The sequence below is a fragment of the Panulirus ornatus genome, chromosome 1, assembly GCF_036320965.1.
Source record: "Panulirus ornatus isolate Po-2019 chromosome 1, ASM3632096v1, whole genome shotgun sequence".
Classification (NCBI taxonomy): domain Eukaryota; kingdom Metazoa; phylum Arthropoda; class Malacostraca; order Decapoda; family Palinuridae; genus Panulirus; species Panulirus ornatus.
In genome coordinates, this window is record NC_092224.1 from 82,633,724 (window position 1) to 82,651,644 (window position 17,921).

General features: G+C 41.2%; 1 protein-coding gene across 4 annotated transcripts in view; it reads left to right on the plus strand.

Moving 5' to 3' along the window:
* Nucleotides 1-17,921, plus strand: part of LOC139750199 (zinc transporter ZIP1-like) — an 87,127-nt gene that overhangs the window by 21,557 nt on the left and 47,649 nt on the right. For all 4 annotated transcript variants that reach the window (XM_071664658.1, XM_071664647.1, XM_071664636.1 and 1 more), the window contains 2 exons: nucleotides 7,884-8,114; nucleotides 13,026-13,139. In XM_071664658.1, coding sequence (XP_071520759.1) covers nucleotides 7,884-8,114; nucleotides 13,026-13,139 — 345 coding nt within the window. The remainder of the gene's footprint in view (nucleotides 1-7,883; nucleotides 8,115-13,025; nucleotides 13,140-17,921) is intronic.

Consider the following 17,921-nt stretch of genomic DNA (forward strand, 5'->3'; position numbering starts at 1 on the left):
TTCCGCTTCCATGGTTCCATCCGCTGCCAGAACCACTCCCAGATATCTAAAACACTTCACTTCCTCCAGTTTTTCTCCATTCAAACTCACCTCCCAATTGACTTGACCCTCAACCCTACTGTACATAATAACCTTGCTCTTATTCACATTTACTCTTAACTTTCTTCTTCCACACACTTTACCAAACTCAGTCACCAGCTTCTGCAGTTTCTCACATGAATCAGCCACCAGCGCTGTATCATCAGCAAACAACAACTGACTCACTTCCCAAGCTCTCTCATCCCCAACAGACTTCATACTTGCCCCTCTTTCCAAAACTCTTGCATTTACCTCCCTAACAACCCCATCCATAAACAAATTAAACAACCATGGAGACATCACACACCCCTGCCGCAAACCTACATTCACATATATATATATATATATATGTGTGTGTGTGTATGTGTGTGTGTATGTGTGTGTATCCTCCCCTCCTTGTATTAACTTTCTAAAATGGGAAACAGAAGAAGGAGTCACGCGGGGAGCGCTCATCCTCCTCGAAGGCTCAGAGTGGGGTGCCTAAATGTGTGTGGATGTAATCAAGATGTGAAAAAAGGAGAGATAGGTTGTATGTTTGAGGAAAGGAACCTGGATGTTGTGGCTCTGAGTGAAACGAAGCTCAAGGGTAAAGGGGAAGAGTGGTTTGGGAATGTCTGGGGAGTAAAGTCAGGGGTTAGTGAGAGGACAAGAGCAAGGGAAGAAGTAGCAATACTCCTGAAACAGGAGTTGTGGGAGTATGTGATAGAGTGTAAGAAAGTAAATTCTCGATTAATATAGGTAAAACTGAAAATTGATGGAGAGAGGTGGGTGATTATTGGTGCATATGCACCTGGGCATGAGAAGAAAGATCATGAGAGGCAAGTGTTTTGGGAGCAGCTGAATGAGTGTGTTAGTGGTTTTGATGCACGAGACCGGGTTATAGTGATGGGTGATTTGAATGCAAAGGTGAGTAATGTGGCAGTTGAGGGAATAATTGGTATACATGGGGTGTTCAGTGTTGTAAATGGAAATGGTGAAGAGCTTGTAGATTTATGTGCTGAAAAAGAACTGATGATTGGGAATACCTGGTTTAAAAAGCGAGATATACATAAGTATACTTATGTAAGTAGGAGAGATGGCCAGAGAGCGTTATTGGATTACGTGTTAATTGACAGGCGTGCGAAAGAGAGACTTTTGGATGTTAATGTGCTGAGAGGTGCAACTGGAGGGATGTCTGATCATTATCTTGTGGAGGCTAAGGTGAAGATTTGTATGGGTTTTCAGAAAAGAAGAGTGAATGTTGGGGTGAAGAGGGTGGTGAGAGTAAGTGAGCTTGGGAAGGAGACCTGTGTGAGGAAGTACCAGGAGAGACTGAGTACAGAATGGAAAAAGGTGAGAACAATGGAAGTAAGGGGAGTGGGGGAGGAATGGGATGTATTTAGGGAATCAGTGATGGATTGCGCAAAAGATGCTTGTGGCATGAGAAGAGTGGGAGGTGGGTTGATTAGACAGGGTAGTGAGTGGTGGGATGAAGAAGTAAGAGTATTAGTGAAAGAGAAGAGAGAGGCATATGGACGATTTTTGCAGGGAAAAAATGCAATTGAGTGGGAGATGTATAAAAGAAAGAGACAGGAGGTCAAGAGAAAGGTGCAAGAGGTGAAAAAAAGGGCAAATGAGAGTTGGGGTGAGAGAGTATCATTAAATTTTGGAAAGATAAATTTTAAGTGTCATTAAGAGTTTTGGAAAGAGGGGCAAGTATGAAGTCTGTTGTGGATGAGAGAGCTTGGGAAGTGAGTCAGTTGTTGTTCGCTGATGATACAGCGCTGGTGGCTGATTCACGTGAGAAACTGCAGAAGCTGGTGACTGAGTTTTGTAAAGTGTGTGAAAGAAGAAAGTTAAGAGTAAATGTGAATAAGAGCAAGGTTATTAGGTATAGTAGGGTTGAGGGTCAAGTCAATTGGGAGGTGCGTTTGAATGGAGAAAAACTGAGGAAGTAAAGTGTTTTAGATATCTGGGAGTGGATCTGGCAGCGGATGGAGCAATGGAAGTGGAAGTGGATCATAGGGTGGGGGGAGGGGGCGAAAATCCTGGGAGCCTTGAAGAATGTGTGGAAGTTGAGAACATCATCTCGGAAAGCAAAAATGGGCATGTTTGAAGGAATAGTGGTTCCAACAATTTTGTATGGTTGCGAGGCGTGGGCTATGGATAGAGTTGTGCGCAGGAGGGTGGATGTGCTGGAAATGAGATGTTTGAGGACAATGTGTGGTGTGAGGTGGTTTGATTGAGTAAGTAACGTAAGGGTAAGAGAGATGTGTGGAAATAAAAAGAGCGTGGTTGAGAGAGCAGAAGAGGGTGTTTTGAAATGGTTTGGGCACATAGAGAGAATGAGTGAAGAAAGATTGACCAAGAGGATATATGTGTCGGAGATGGAGGGAACGAGGAGAAGTGGGAAACCAAATTGGATGTGGAAAGATGGAGTGAAAAAGATGAAAAAAGTGATTGGGGCCTGAACATGCAGGAGGGTGAAAGGCGGGCAAGGAATAGAGTGAATTGGATCGATGTGGTATACTGGGGTTGACATGCTGTCAGTGGATTGAATCAGGGCATGTGAAGCGTCTGGGGTAAACCATGGAAAGCTGTGTAGGTATGTATATTTGCGTGTTTGGACATATGTATATACATGTGTATGGGGGTGGGTTGGGCCATTTCTTTCGTCTGTTTCCTTGCGCTACCTCGCAAACGCGGGAGACATATATATATATATATATATATATATATATATATATATATATATATATATATATTTTTTTTTTTTTTTTTTTATACTTTGTATATATATACATTTATGAGTCATACATACATTAAATAATCTTACCAACCAGTCAACAATACAGTCACCCCCTTTTTTAATAAATTCCACTGCAATACCATCCAAACCTGCTGCCTTGCCGGCTTTCACCTTCCACAAAGCTTTTACTACCTCTTCTCTGTTTACCAAATAATTTTTCCTAACCCTCTCACTTTGCACACCACCTCGACCAAAACACCCTATATCTGCCACTCTATCATCAAACACATTCAACAAACCTTTAAAATACTTGTAAGTGAGCTTGGGAAGGAGACTTGTGTGAGGAAGTACCAGGAGAGACTGAGTACAGAATGAAAAAAGGTGAGAACAATGGAAGTAAGGGGAGTGGGGGAGGAATGGGATGTATTTAGGGAATCAGTGATGGATTGCGCAAAAGATGCTTGTGGCATGAGAAGAGTGGGAGGTGGGTTGATTAGACAGGGTAGTGAGTGGTGGGATGAAGAAGTAAGAGTATTAGTGAAAGAGAAGAGAGAGGCATTTGGACGATTTTTGCAGGGAAAAAATGCAACTGAGTGGGAGATGTATAAAAGAAAGAGACAGGAGGTCAAGAGAAAGGTGCAAGAGGTGAAAAAAAGGGCAAATGAGAGTTGGGGTGAGAGAGTATCATTAAATTTTAGGGAGAATAAAAAGATGTTCTGGAAGGAGGTAAATAAAGTGCGTAAGACAAGGGAGCAAGTGGGAACTTCAGTGAAGGGGGCAAATGGGGAGGTGATAAAAAGTAGTGGTGATGTGAGAAAGAGATGGAGTGAGTATTTTGAAGGTTTGTTGAATGTGTTTGATGATAGAGTGGCAGATATAGGGTGTTTTGGTCGAGGTGGTGTGCAAAGTGAGAGGGTTAGGAAAAATTATTTGGTAAACAGAGAAGAGGTAGTAAAAGCTTTGTGGAAGGTGAAAGCCGGCAAGGCAGCAGGTTTGGATGGTATTGCAGTGGAATTTATTAAAAAAGGGGGTGACTGTATTATTGACTGGTTGGAAAGGTTATTTAATGTATGTATGACTCATGGTGAGGTGCCTGAGGATTGGCGGAATGCTCACATAGTGCCATTGTACAAAGGCAAAGGGGATAAGAGTGAGTTCCCAAATTACAGAGGTATAAGTCTGTTGGGTATTCCTGGTAAATTATATGGGAGGGTATTGATTGAGAGGGTGAAGGCATGTACAGAGCATCAGATTGGGGAAGAGCAGTGTGGTTTCAGAAGTGATAGAGGATGTGTGGATCAGGTGTTTGCTTTGAAGAATGTATGTGAGAAATACTTAGAAAAGCAAATGGATTTGTATGTAGCATTTATGGATCTGGAGGAGGCATGTGATAGAGTTGATAGAGATGCTCTGTGGAAGGTACTAAGAATATGTGGTGTGGGAGGCAAGTTGTTAGAAGCAGTGAAAAGTGTTTATCGAGGATGTAAGGTATGTGTACGTGTAGGAAGAGAGGAAAGTGATTGGTTCTCAGTGAGTGTAGGTTTGTGGCAGGGGTGTGTGATGTCTCCTTGGTTGTTTAATTTGTTTATGGATGGGGTTGTTAGGGAGGTGAATGCAAGAGTTTTGGAAAGAGGGGCAAGTATGCAGTCTGTTGTGGATGAGAGAGCTTGGGAAGTGAGTCAGTTGTTGTTCGCTGATGATACAGCGCTGGTGGCTGATTCATGTGAGAAACTGCTGAAGCTGGTTACTGAGTTTTGTAAAGTATGTGAAAGAAGAAAGTTAAGAGTAAATGGGAATAAGAGCAAGGTTATTAGGTACAGTAGGGTTGAGGGTCAAGTCAGTTGGGAGGTGCGTTTGAATGGAGAAAAACCGGAGGAAGTAAAGTGTTTTAGATATCTTGGAGTGGATCTGGCAGCGGATGGAACCATGGAAGCGGAAGTGAATCATAGAGTGGGGGAGGGGGCGAAAATCCTGGGAGCCTTGAAGAATGTGTGGAAGTCGAGAACATTATCTCAGAAAGCAAAAATGGGTATGTTTGAAGGAATAGTGGTTCCAACAATGTTGTATGGTTGCGAGGCGTGGGCTATGGATAGAGTTGTGCGCAGGAGGATGGATGTGCTGGAAATGAGATGTTTGAGGACAATATGTGGTGTGAGGTGGTTTGATCAAGTAAGTAATGTAAGGGTAAGAGAGATGTGTGGAAATAAAAAGAGCATGGTTGAGAGAGCAGAAGAGGGTGTTTTGAAATGGTTTGGGCACATGGAGAGAATGATTGAGGAAAGATTAACCAAGGGGATATATGTGTCGGAGATGGAGGGAACAAGGAGAAGTGGGAGACCATATTGGAGGTGGAAAGATGGAGTGAAAAAGATTTTGAGTGATTGGGGCCTGAACGTGCAGGAGGGTGAAAGGTGGGCAAGGAATAGAGTGAATTGGATCGATGTGGTATACCGGGGTTGATGTGCTGTCAGTGGATTGAATCAGGGCATGTGAAGCATCTGGGGTAAACCATGGAAAGTTGTGTGGGGCCTGGATGTGGAAAGGGAGCTGTGGTTTCGGGCATTATTACATGACAGATAGAGACTGAGTGTGAACGAATGGGGCCTTTTGTTGTCTTTTCCTAGCGCTACCTGGCACACATGAGGGGGGAGGGGGATGTTATTCCATGTGTGGCGAGGTGGCGATGGGAATAAATAAAGGCAGACAGTATGAATTATGTACATGTGTATATATGTATATGTCTGTGTGTGTATATATATGTGTCCATTGAGATGTATAGGTATGTATATGTGCGTGTGTGGACGTGTATGTATATACAAGTGTATGGGGGTGGGTTGGGCCATTTCTTTCGTCTGTTTCCTTGCGCTACCTCGCAAACGCAGGAGACAGCGACAAAGCAAAATAATAAAAAAAAACATTCATTCCATTGTTCAAATAAAGTTTTGAGTTATTTCGTATATATTTGGGCTGACGTCCATAACCCTTTATTTACATGGAAACTAATGTCATGATATACTATGAATTGACAACTCGAGCATTCTTGTGTCCTGTTGTGTGCTGCATCATTACCCACTTGTACCATGCTACATATTGCCTCTTATAAAGCTGTTTTAGTTGAGAAATACTCTGTTATGAATCCAGTCTGAGGCAGGTTGGCATCACACAACAACATGAATGTTACCTTTAGTATTGCGAGATGAAACTGCATTCCACTAATCCCTACTTCAAATTGGTCAAATAGGATTGTGCTTTTTTGCATTTTTTGCTTTCTTATTTTCAAGTTTTCACAATATGTTGTATTAGAGAGATTCATATTCCTTTTTGGGAGAAGGAATAACTTTAAAAGTCAGTATGAAAACACTTCAGTCAGCTTGTTATTACTAAAAATTTATACAAGATGAAGGGAGAGAATGGCACTTCATGTTTACTTGTGGTGTAAACCCCCATTCTGTTAGAGTAAAAGGGTCCATTTGGAACCAGATTCTGTTACTTCCTGAAATTTTCCAAGGAACATAAATGAAATACTAACAAATGAGGTGGAAGTGTACCTTTTTGCTTCAAAGTAAATGAAATACTATCATATGTAATGGATATTTTCCCTATTCTTCCAAGGCTGGAAGTGTTCAGGGCTTAGAAGAATTACATTGAATGAGGAGGAGATAGCTCCAGGGTCACATCTAGTCACCTGAATCACTTGGTGGCACAAGCTACTCTTCTTATGCTCATGATAATCATTTTCAGCTTTTCAGCAATGCTAAGGTGTTTCATGGACATCATAGTGCATGCTTTACTGATATCGCTCTTATCTGCCATTATTTAATACAAAAATATGGGCCTTTTTACCATGAAAAATACTGCAGTTATGTAAGAACCCCATCTCTTGAGTTTGTTCATTGACCAAACTGGGGCTTATCGCAGATTGATGGACCACACTACATCTTGTTTCATCTTGAAATTTCTGCTTGAATTACCTTCATAGGCACAAACATAATATTACACCCATAAATTGTTGTTAATCAGTGTAGAATTATGTATATGTATGTTGAGAGTATATTGCATATTAGTAAGATAAAGAAAAGATGCTCCAAAGTTATGCTTAACAGGCTGTCTGATTTTCTCCTTATGCCAAGCTTCCTAGGCCAAAATTAAGAACAGTGGACCATTCCATTACATACCACACTTATTCCAATGAGTCCTTGACTCACAAAATTAAAACTACAGTGAACAGTCTTTTATGAAAAGTTTCTTTAGATCCCAAGTTTAGTCCAATGGGATACAAAGGGTCCATTAGAAGCTGAAATCTGATGCTTTGAGGTCTGTTAGAACTGGGATGTATTGTGTATTTTGAAGTGGAGAATGGGGTTTGAGTTGGTTTATGCCCTTGATTTACCCAGCAAGAGGGAATATAGGCTACAGTCGGGTATTCTAGGTTAAGGAGCTTTGGTAGTGTTTATTTAGCTGACCAAAAATATAGCATAGCTTACAGGACTCTTAATTGGTAATCTAGTATATAGTTGAATAGCATGGCATGGACAAGACTTTTATACAAGTATATTTGGTATGGAAAAAATTCTTTCTTTCCAGAGTATTATGTTGCAAGCATACCAGGTTGTTGTCTCCCATTCTTCCTTCTGCTCCCCTTTGAAGAAAGCTTCTGTTAATGGACAATGACAGCCATTGACTTGTCTATGTTTTGAATACTACTATGATGTCATTGTTAAATGGAAGTTACTGATTGGTTGTTGGGTGGACTTGGGTTTGGGAGCCAAACCAGACTGCTGCTTTGAATGCTGTATGTGGTTACCACATGAAGGGGGATTTACTCCACTGAAAGACAGAGAAAATCTTCAACCCCAAGATCCTGGAATTTCTCTTGAATTTGGCAGAACACTGCCCTTGAGAGAAAGAGTTTTCATAATTCAAAACTTACATTTATTGAGATACATACAGATGTAAGATGTTTAAAGCAAGGCAGTGTACTGAGCCTTGAAATGAAGAAACCTAAAGTAACTTTAGAATAAGAATTTATACTCTAGATATGCCTCGTTTCAGTGTTAACTCATTTCATCTTTTTTAGGTATCAGACACTGCTCAGCTTGATGTCATGCTCAGCTGGAGGTGTTTTTATGGGAACGTGCATTATGGACTTGTTCCCAGATGTACAAGATCAGATACAACTTCTGCTGGACCAAAACTACATGGTGAAATCATTCCCTATTGCTGAGTTTATAGTTGTCTTTGGATTTCTTCTTGTCCTTTCAATGGAACAAATTGTACTGGATTACAAGGAAGCAAGCTTGCTTAGCAGGTGTGTCAAGCATATAATTTTACAAACAAATAAATATATATATTTTCATCATCTATATTAATATTTATTATACAGAATCGCTGTTATCTATGTCAGCGAGGTAGCTCCAGGAAACAGACGAAGAATGGCCCATCCACTCATATACATATGCATATACATGCGTACACAAAGGTATAAAGTATAACAAATAGATATATACATATTTATTATACTTTGTCGCTGTTTCCCGTGTTAGCGAGGTAGCGCAAGGAAACAGACGAAAGAATGGCCTAACCCACCCACATACACATGTATATACATACACTTCCACACATGCACATATACATACCTATACATTTCAACGTTTACATATATATACACACACAGACATATACATATATACACATGTACATAATTCATACTGTCTGCCTTTATTCATTCCCATTGCCACCCCGCCATACATGAAACAACAACCCCCTCCCCCCGCATGTGCATGAGGTAGAGCTAGGAAAAGACAACAAAGGCCACATTTGTTCACACTCAGTCTTTAGCTGTCATGTATAATGCTCGGAAACCACAGCTCCCTTTCCACATCCAGGCCCCACAGGACTTTCCATGGTTTACCCCAGGCACTTCACACGCCCTGGTTCAATCCATTGACAGCCCGTCGACCCCGGTATACCACATCGTTCCAATTCACTCTATTCCTTGCACGCCTTTCATCTTGCTGCATGTTCAGGCCCCAATCACTCAAAATCTTTTTCACTCCATCTTTTTACCTCCAGTTTGGTCTCCCACTTCTCGTTCCCTCCACCTCTGACACATATATCCTCTTGGTCAATCTTTCCTCAATCATTCTCTCCATGTGACCAAACCATTTCAAAACACCCTCCTCTGCTCTTTCAACCACACTCTTTTCATTACTACACATCTCTCTTACCCTATTATTACTTACTCGATCAAACCACCTCACACCACATATTGTCCTCAAACATCTCATTTTCAGCACATCCACCCTCCTCCAGACAACTCTATCTATAGCCCATGCCTCGCAACCATATAACATTGTTGGAACCACTATCTCTTCAAACGTACCCGTTTTTTTTTTTTGCTTTTTGAGATAATGTTTTCGACTTCCACACATTCTTTAGCGCTCCCAGAACTTTCGCCCCCTCCCCCTCCCTATGATTCACTTCCACTTTCATGGTTCCATCCGCTGCCAAATCCACTCCCAGATATCTAAAACACTTCACTTCCTCCAGTTTTTCTCCCTTCAAACTTACCTCCCAATTGACTTGTCCCTCAACCCTACTGTACCTGATAACCTTGCTCTTATTTACATTTACTTACCCATTTACATTCCTCACCCACTCCCCTTGCTTTATTTACACTCAACTTTTGCTGTTCTTCACTCAATCTCTCGTGATATTTCTACACACGAGTCTTCTTTCCAAGCTTACTTACTCTCACCCCTTTCTTCTCCCTGATATTGTGTTTCTTCTTTTAAAATCCTCTACAAATCCACACCCTTACCTCCACGAGAAAATTATCCGACATCCCACCAGCTGCTCCTATCAGCACATAAACATCCAAAAGACTCTCTTTTGCATGCCTATCAATTGATATGGAATTTTATAATGCCTGTTGACCATCTGTCATACTTACATATGTATACTTGTCTGTATCCCTCTTTTTAAACTAGATATTCCCAGTCATCAGTCTTTATTTCTTAGCACACAGCTCCACAAGCTCTTCACCATTTCCATTCATAACACTGAATAGCCCATGCACTCCAGTTATACCTTCAACTGCCACATTACTTACCCTTGCATTTAAATCACCTGTCATGAATACCTGGCCTCGTACATCAAAACTGCTGACACTCTTGGTCAGCTGCTCCCAAACACTTGCCTCATATGATCTTTCCCCTCATGGCCAAGTGCATAAGCACCAGCAACCACCTATCTCTCCCCATCTACTTTCAGTTATGCCCACATCAATCTAGAATTTACTTCCTTACATTCTATCACACACAGTCATAACTCTTGCTTCAGGAGTAGTACTACTCTTTCCTTGGCTCTTATCCTTTCATGAACTCCAGACTTTACTCCTCAGACATTTCCACACCATTCTTCCCTTTTACCTTTAAGCTTTTTGTTTCTCTCAGATCCAGAACATCCAGGTTTCTTTCCTCAAATATACTACCTATCTCTCCTCTCAGTTCTGTGCAACAGCCCTGGACCCCCCCCCCCCCATCCAAATCATTCTGTAACTAACCACCAACCCCCTAATAGAAATATAAAGCTTAACCATGGTTTATACTTGAATAGCTTATTGTCACAGATTTCCCTACCCAAACAACTTTAACAGACAAAACATGCTCTCATTGAAATTACCTAATGTGACCTAAACAAACAACCTCCCAGTAACACCTTCAGTTCCAACTCAGCAAACATACACCCATCGTACAACCAAGACATACACAAGTTATTCCTTCTTGCTTGGAGAATTAATGAGATGGAAGGCTTTTAATTCCATTCTAACAAATAAAGAGGTGGAGGGAGAGCCACCTCAAAAATGTGAGCAGTACTCCATACTAGGGTAGACAAAACCCTGCTGATATGAAATAATTGCTCACAAGAGAAATGAATAATGTACAACACCCCAGCTTTTGGGAAGTAGATCCTTTATTGTTTGATTTTTGTTAGGTTTCATTATAGAATGGAGGCTATAGTTATGCCCAAAATGTTTAAATTATTAAATCTATTATTTTATTGTGAATGAACAAATGATAGAGGTGTTGGTAAAAATTGCATTTTATCACTTTCGAATTTAAGCAGGTTTCTGTTTCCCCTTTTCAAGATATTGCCTTGGTGGCTGGAACACATGCACAGCTTATGGGAGCAATGGTCAAAATCATAACTGAAGACTAGGGAGAGGGCAGCAGCACTTCAGCAGACAGATAGGGATGGTTAGAGAGATGATGCTTGGAGAATTTTACTTCCACTTTGGCTAATAGGGAGGTGGAGGGAAAGCCACCTCAACCATGTGATTGGTACTTTACCCCATACTAGGACAGATGAAATCCCTTTAGATATTAGATTGTTGCTCACAAGAGAAATGATATACTACACCCCCAACTTTTGTGAAGTAAATCCTGTAATTTTGTGGATGTAGGTTTCCTGGAGTGGAGGATATGTTTATTCCTAAAATGTTTACATTATTAGTTGAATGAATTATTGGTATTTTGAAAATGAACAAATGATAAAGAGTGATTACTTAGAAAGATATTGGAAAAATTTCCATCTTAGCACCCTTGATCTTAGCCAGATGTTCACTTCCCCATTTTAAGATATTGCATAGGTCTGAGTTAAGAGAGGTGTTCAGTATAAGGAAGAGAACAAATACTAGAAGAGTAGGGAGGAATACTGAGTTGAGGAATGTACAGGCAAATCATTATCATGAGAAAGAATGAGGTTAGATGTTGAAGAGACCATTTTATTGAGAGAAGAGCGTACTTGATATGACAAGACCCATAGGGACACCACCGTTGCTAGGGAAAGAGAAGGAAGTCACTCCAGCAATGACTCTTTCAGTGTACTGGTTAGGGATTAAGCTGTTCATTAGGGAACAGAGAAGCATAAAACTCAAAGGAAGTTTAGAAAAAAAAGACTTATGCCACACTGTCAAATGCTTTGATGTCAAGGGCCATATTGAAAGATTTTGAGGGAGGAAGAGCAGATATGAATCACGTTGGAGAGATCATGGTAGGACTTGCACAAAAAAATCCATATTTATGATCAGAGTGAATAAAGTGGAAGTCAAGGAGAGGCTCATAGACTGGAGACAGTAGAAGTGAAAGCAGTGGGGCAATTGTTGGAAGGGTTAGAATTGTCTCCATTTTTAGGGATGAGTTATCAAGGCAGGAATTGTTGAGATCAAGGAAGTTATCAAGGAAGGAATTGTTGAGATTTTGAGACAAAGGCAAAATAAGCTTGCAACAATTGGAGCTAGCAGTCTCCTTCAGTAGCCACCACCTCCTGTCACCTATGTGAATATATGTAAATGACTGCTATGGTATTCTCGATGATACTACTACAATTCTGACATGTTCTGAATTTCTCATAAGTTTTAGTTTACCATTTTCTCATTGTCTTATCATTGTCCATAATTTCCCACATGTATGTCTGCATTATGTCGTAGGCAGTGGATGACACCGTGATTATTGTCGATTAATCATTGAGCTTTAAAGTTTTGTTGTCATGATGGAATAAAACACTGGACTTTATCAGAATAGATATAGGCTGATAGAAGTATTACAGTTTAATGAATGCTGATATATATTTGATCCTGGAAGATTTGCTTGTGAATGATTCATATAAGATATTTTTGTAAAATATAAGTGACATACTTTTGGAAACTGAATAGAAAGAAAAATTCTCAGTGACTGATGTTAAAAGAGGTGACAGCAATTTGTTAGTGAATAGTTTCTTTCCCTTTAGAAATACTATTTATCTATGGTATTAAGACTTGAGTCTGCATTGCTTGGGTGATAGTGACAGAAATAATTTTTGATGAAGAGAGGCCTTCTTTTGTGATGTGAAATGACCAAATTGCATTGATGGTAGCTGCTAGCCCATTCACCTTCTAAGTATTCTCTTGATCTGACCTAGGTTTAGTGCTATAGAATGTTAGTAATGGTAACTGAGTTTAGGATGACAGGTAACTCTTCATTAGACTTTATTCATGGATCCTTATTTTGTAAGTGGGCTTTAGTATGATTACAGTAAACCACCATGCAAGTCTGATGAATTGTAAGGCAAGTTAGCTTTTGTAATTATTATTTAGGAATTTTAGGAGCGACATGATTTTGCATTAGTTATATATTCAGGTTAAGTACTGTATATCTAATTAGGTGAACCCTTCCCCCAGAGCTCCAGAAGTACAAACTCTTTTTTGTGAACCAGAAGAGAGGAGGCGCACTTTACAGCAGCAGCATAACTTTAGTGGGATCACGGATCAGCCTGACCTCACTGCTTCAGTAAGGCAAGTGTGGAGTAATGTGAAAGTTTGAGAGATGATGGTCGTGAATTAGATAAGTAAAAGTCCTTTCAGCTTTTATAATGTTTCACCTCCAAGTTAGTAAAGTTTTTGCTTTTTTACTTGTTTTCTCCAGTGCTATAGACATTTTTTTTTTTTTTTTTTTTTTTTTATACTTTGTCGCTGTCTCCCGCGTTTGCGAGGTAGCGCAAGGAAACAGACGAAAGAAATGGCCCAACCCCCCCCCCATACACATGTATATACATACGTCCACACACGCAAATATACATACCTACACAGCTTTCCATGGTTTACCCCAGACGCTTCACATGCCTTGATTCAATCCACTGACAGCACGTCAACCCCGGTATACCACATCGCTCCAATTCACTCTATTCCTTGCCCTCCTTTCACCCTCCTGCATGTTCAGGCCCCGATCACACAAAATCTTTTTCACTCCATCTTTCCACCTCCAATTTGGTCTCCCTCTTCTCCTTGCTCCCTCCACCTCCGACACATATATCCTTTTGGTCAATCTTTCCTCACTCATCCTCTCCATGTGCCCAAACCACTTCAAAACACCCTCTTCTGCTCTCTCAACCACGCTCTTTTTATTTCCACACATCTCTCTTACCCTTACGTTACTCACTCGATCAAACCACCTCACACCACACATTGTCCTCAAACATCTCATTTCCAGCACATCCATCCTCCTGCGCACAACTCTATCCATAGCCCACGCCTCGCAACCATACAACATTGTTGGAACCACTATTCCTTCAAACATACCCATTTTTGCTTTCCGAGATAATGTTCTCGACTTCCACACATTCTTCAAGGCTCCCAGAATTTTCGCCCCCTCCCCCACCCTATGATCCACTTCCGCTTCCATGGTTCCATCTGCTGCCAGATCCACTCCCAGATATCTAAAACACTTCACTTCCTCCAGTTTTTCTCCATTCAAACTCACCTCCCAATTGACTTGACCCTCAACCCTACTGTACCTAATAACCTTGCTCTTATTCACATTTACTCTTAACTTTCTTCTTCCACACACTTTACCAAACTCAGTCACCAGCTTCTGCAGTTTCTCACATGAATCAGCCACCAGCGCTGTATCATCAGCGAACAACAACTGACTCACTTCCCAAGCTCTCTCATCCCCAACAGACTTGCCCCTACTTGCCCCTCTTTCCAAAACTCTTGCATTTACCTCCCTAACAACCCCATCCATAAACAAATTAAACAACCATGGAGACATCACACACCCCTGCCGCAAACCTACATTCACTGAGAACCAATCACTTTCCTCTCTTCCTACACGTACACATGCCTTACATCCTCGATAAAAACTTTTCACTGCTTCTAACAACTTTCCTCCCACACCATATATTCTTAATACCTTCCACAGAGCATCTCTATCAACTCTATCATATGCCTTCTCCAGATCCATAAATGCTACATACAAATCCATTTGCTTTTCTAAGTATTTCTCACATACATTCTTCAAAGCAAACACCTGATCCACACATCCTCTACCACTTCTGAAACCACACTGCTCTTCCCCAATCTGATGCTCTGTACATGCCTTCACCATCTCAATCAATACCCTCCCATATAATTTACCAGGAATACTCAACAAACTTATACCTCTGTAATTTGAGCACTCACTCTTATCCCCTTTGCCTTTGTACAATGGCACTATGCACGCATTCCGCCAATCCTCAGGCACCTCACCATGAGTCATACATACATTAAATAACCTTACCAACCAGTCAACAATACAGTCACCCCCTTTTTTAATAAATTCCACTGCAATACCATCCAAACCTGCTGTCTTGCCAGCTTTCATCTTCCGCAAAGCTTTCACTACCTCTTCTCTGTTTACCAAATCATTTTCCCTAACCCTCTCACTTTGCACACCACCTCGACCAAAACACCCTATATCTGCCACTCTATCATCAAACACATTCAACAAACCTTCAAAATACTCACTCCATCTCCTTCTCACATCACCACTACTTGTTATCACCTCCCCATTTGCGCCCTTCACTGAAGTTCCCATTTGCTCCCTTGTCTTACGCACTTTATTTACCTCCTTCCAGAACATCTTTTTATTCTCCCTAAAATTTACTGATAGTCTCTCACCCCAACTCTCATTTGCCCTTTTTTTCACCTCTTGCACCTTTCTCTTGACCTCCTGTCTCTTTCTTTTATACATCTCCCACTCAATTGCATTTTTTCCCTGCAAAAATCGTCCAAATGCCTCTCTCTTCTCTTTCACTAATACTCTTACTTCTTCATCCCACCACTCACTACCCTTTCTAATCAACCCACCTCCCACTCTTCTCATGCCACAAGCATCTTTTGCGCAATCCATCACTGATTCCCTAAATACATCCCATTCTTCCCCCACTCCCCTTGCTTCCATTGTTCTCACCTTTTTCCATTCTGTACTCAGTCTCTCCTGGTACTTCCTCACACAGGTCTCCTTCTCAAGCTCACTTACTCTCACCACCCTCTTCACCCCAACATTCACTCTTCTTTTCTGAAAACCCATACAAATCTTCACCTTAGCCTCCACAAGATAATGATCAGACATCCCTCCAGTTGCACCTCTCAGCACATTAACATCCAAAAGTCTCTCTTTCGCACGCCTGTCAATTAACACGTAATCCAATAACGCTCTCTGGCCATCTCTCCTACTTACATAAGTATACTTATGTATATCTCGCTTTTTAAACCAGGTATTCCCAATCATCAGTCCTTTTTCAGCACATAAATCTACAAGCTCTTCACCATTTCCATTTACAACACTGAACACCCCATGTATACCAATTATTCCCTCAACTGCCACATTACTCACCTTTGCATTCAAATCACCCATCACTATAACCTGGTCTCGTGCATCAAAACCACTAACACACTCATTCAGCTGCTCCCAAAACACTTGCCTCTCTTGATCTTTCTTCTCATGCCCAGGTGCATATGCACCAATAATCACCCACCTCTCTCCATCAACTTTCAGTTTTACCCATATTAATCGAGAATTTACTTTCTTACACTCTATCACATACTCCCACAACTCCTGTTTCAGGAGTATTGCTACTCCTTCCCTTGCTCTTGTCCTCTCACTAACCCCTGACTTTACTCCCCAGACATTCCCAAACCACTCTTCCCCTTTACCCTTGAGCTTCGTTTCACTCAGAGCCAAAACATCCAGGTTCCTTTCCTCAAACATACTACCTATCTCTCCTTTTTTCACATCTTGATTACATCCACACACATTTAGGCATCCCACTCTGAGCCTTCGAGGAGGATGAGCACTCCCCGCGTGACTCCTTCTTCTGTTTCCCATTTTAGAAAGTTAATACAAGGAGGGGAGGATTTCTGGCCCCCCGCTCCCGTCCCCTCTAGTCGCTTTCTACGACACGCGAGGAATACGTGGGAAGTATTCTTTCACCCCTATCCCCAGGGATAATATACATATATATATACATATACACACACACACACACATACACATACATACGCACATATACACACACACACACATACATATATATACATATGAAAAATGTAAGAAACAATTTAGAAAACTGAAACTTCTAGCTTGAAATGAATGAAAAAAATGAATGTCACATAATGGTTCAACCTCTGGCTATGGAAAAAAGGAAATGTATAATTTATTTACACAAACGTCAATAGCAGTTCTCATCAATTTAACCACTGTATCATTAAGCTTCAATGTCTAAGCTACCTTTTTTTTTTCCAATTTCACTATTTTCCTTCACATTTTCAATTGTGTCTGAAGGTTCTACTTCAAGAGTGATTGTTTTACCAGTAAGGGTCTTCACATCTTGGTTACATCCACACACATTTAGGCACCCCACTCTGAGCCTTCGAGGAGGATGCTTTACTTGTGGTGCTGACTTCCCTCAGGAATTTTTTGATAATTTCCTTGTTGACGCTGTTTAAGATATGTTTCTTGTAGTTCTTGGGCCCTCCAGCATTAGGGCTCAGCATCACTGATACCGTGGTTTCGTGGCGTGGGGTCGGACCCACATGGGGAAGGAAGGTGTTGGAGATGTATAAACTTCCTCTGCCTCTAACACTGTCCGAGGGGAGGAGGTGCTGCTCCTCCACCCCCGTACCTGCTGGTTAACGCCCCGTGGCTCGCCCGCTGATCCATCTTGCGTCCTGCCAGTCTTCGTATCCCATCTCTTCTGGTGTGAGCCATTCGGGCACGCGTCCTTGTTCACCACCAAGCCACAGAACACCTTCAGCGTGGTGAGGGAGGCGGCAAGACGGCCAATGTGTTCCTGGAACTTCAGCTAGTCCAGGCGAGACCACTGGCGTCTGATGGTCCTCCTGTATCTGCCCAGAGCAGCCTCTCAGCTGCACCACCACCACCAGCAGCTGCACCACCAGCAGCAGCAACAGCTTCTTCAGCTGCTGGAGTCCACGGTATAATAACGCCACAAAATCTTGACCACACATTTTCAGCCTTTAACACCAAAAATCCTTTTTCCTATATAGATATATTTTGTTTATCCGTTGTCAGTAGCTATAGATATATATACATATATATCTTTTTTTTCACTTATCCAGATTGTTATCTCTTTATCCGGGAGTATTGTCCTCATATCCGACATCCATTTCTCTATGTTTCTAATGCTGTTGTATATCCTGTAATTCGGCCATAGCGACCGTTTTCTAATCCAAAAAGAATGGGAAATATCTGACGTTTTCTTCTTCACTGAACTTCTCTTGATAGGCCAACTCTTT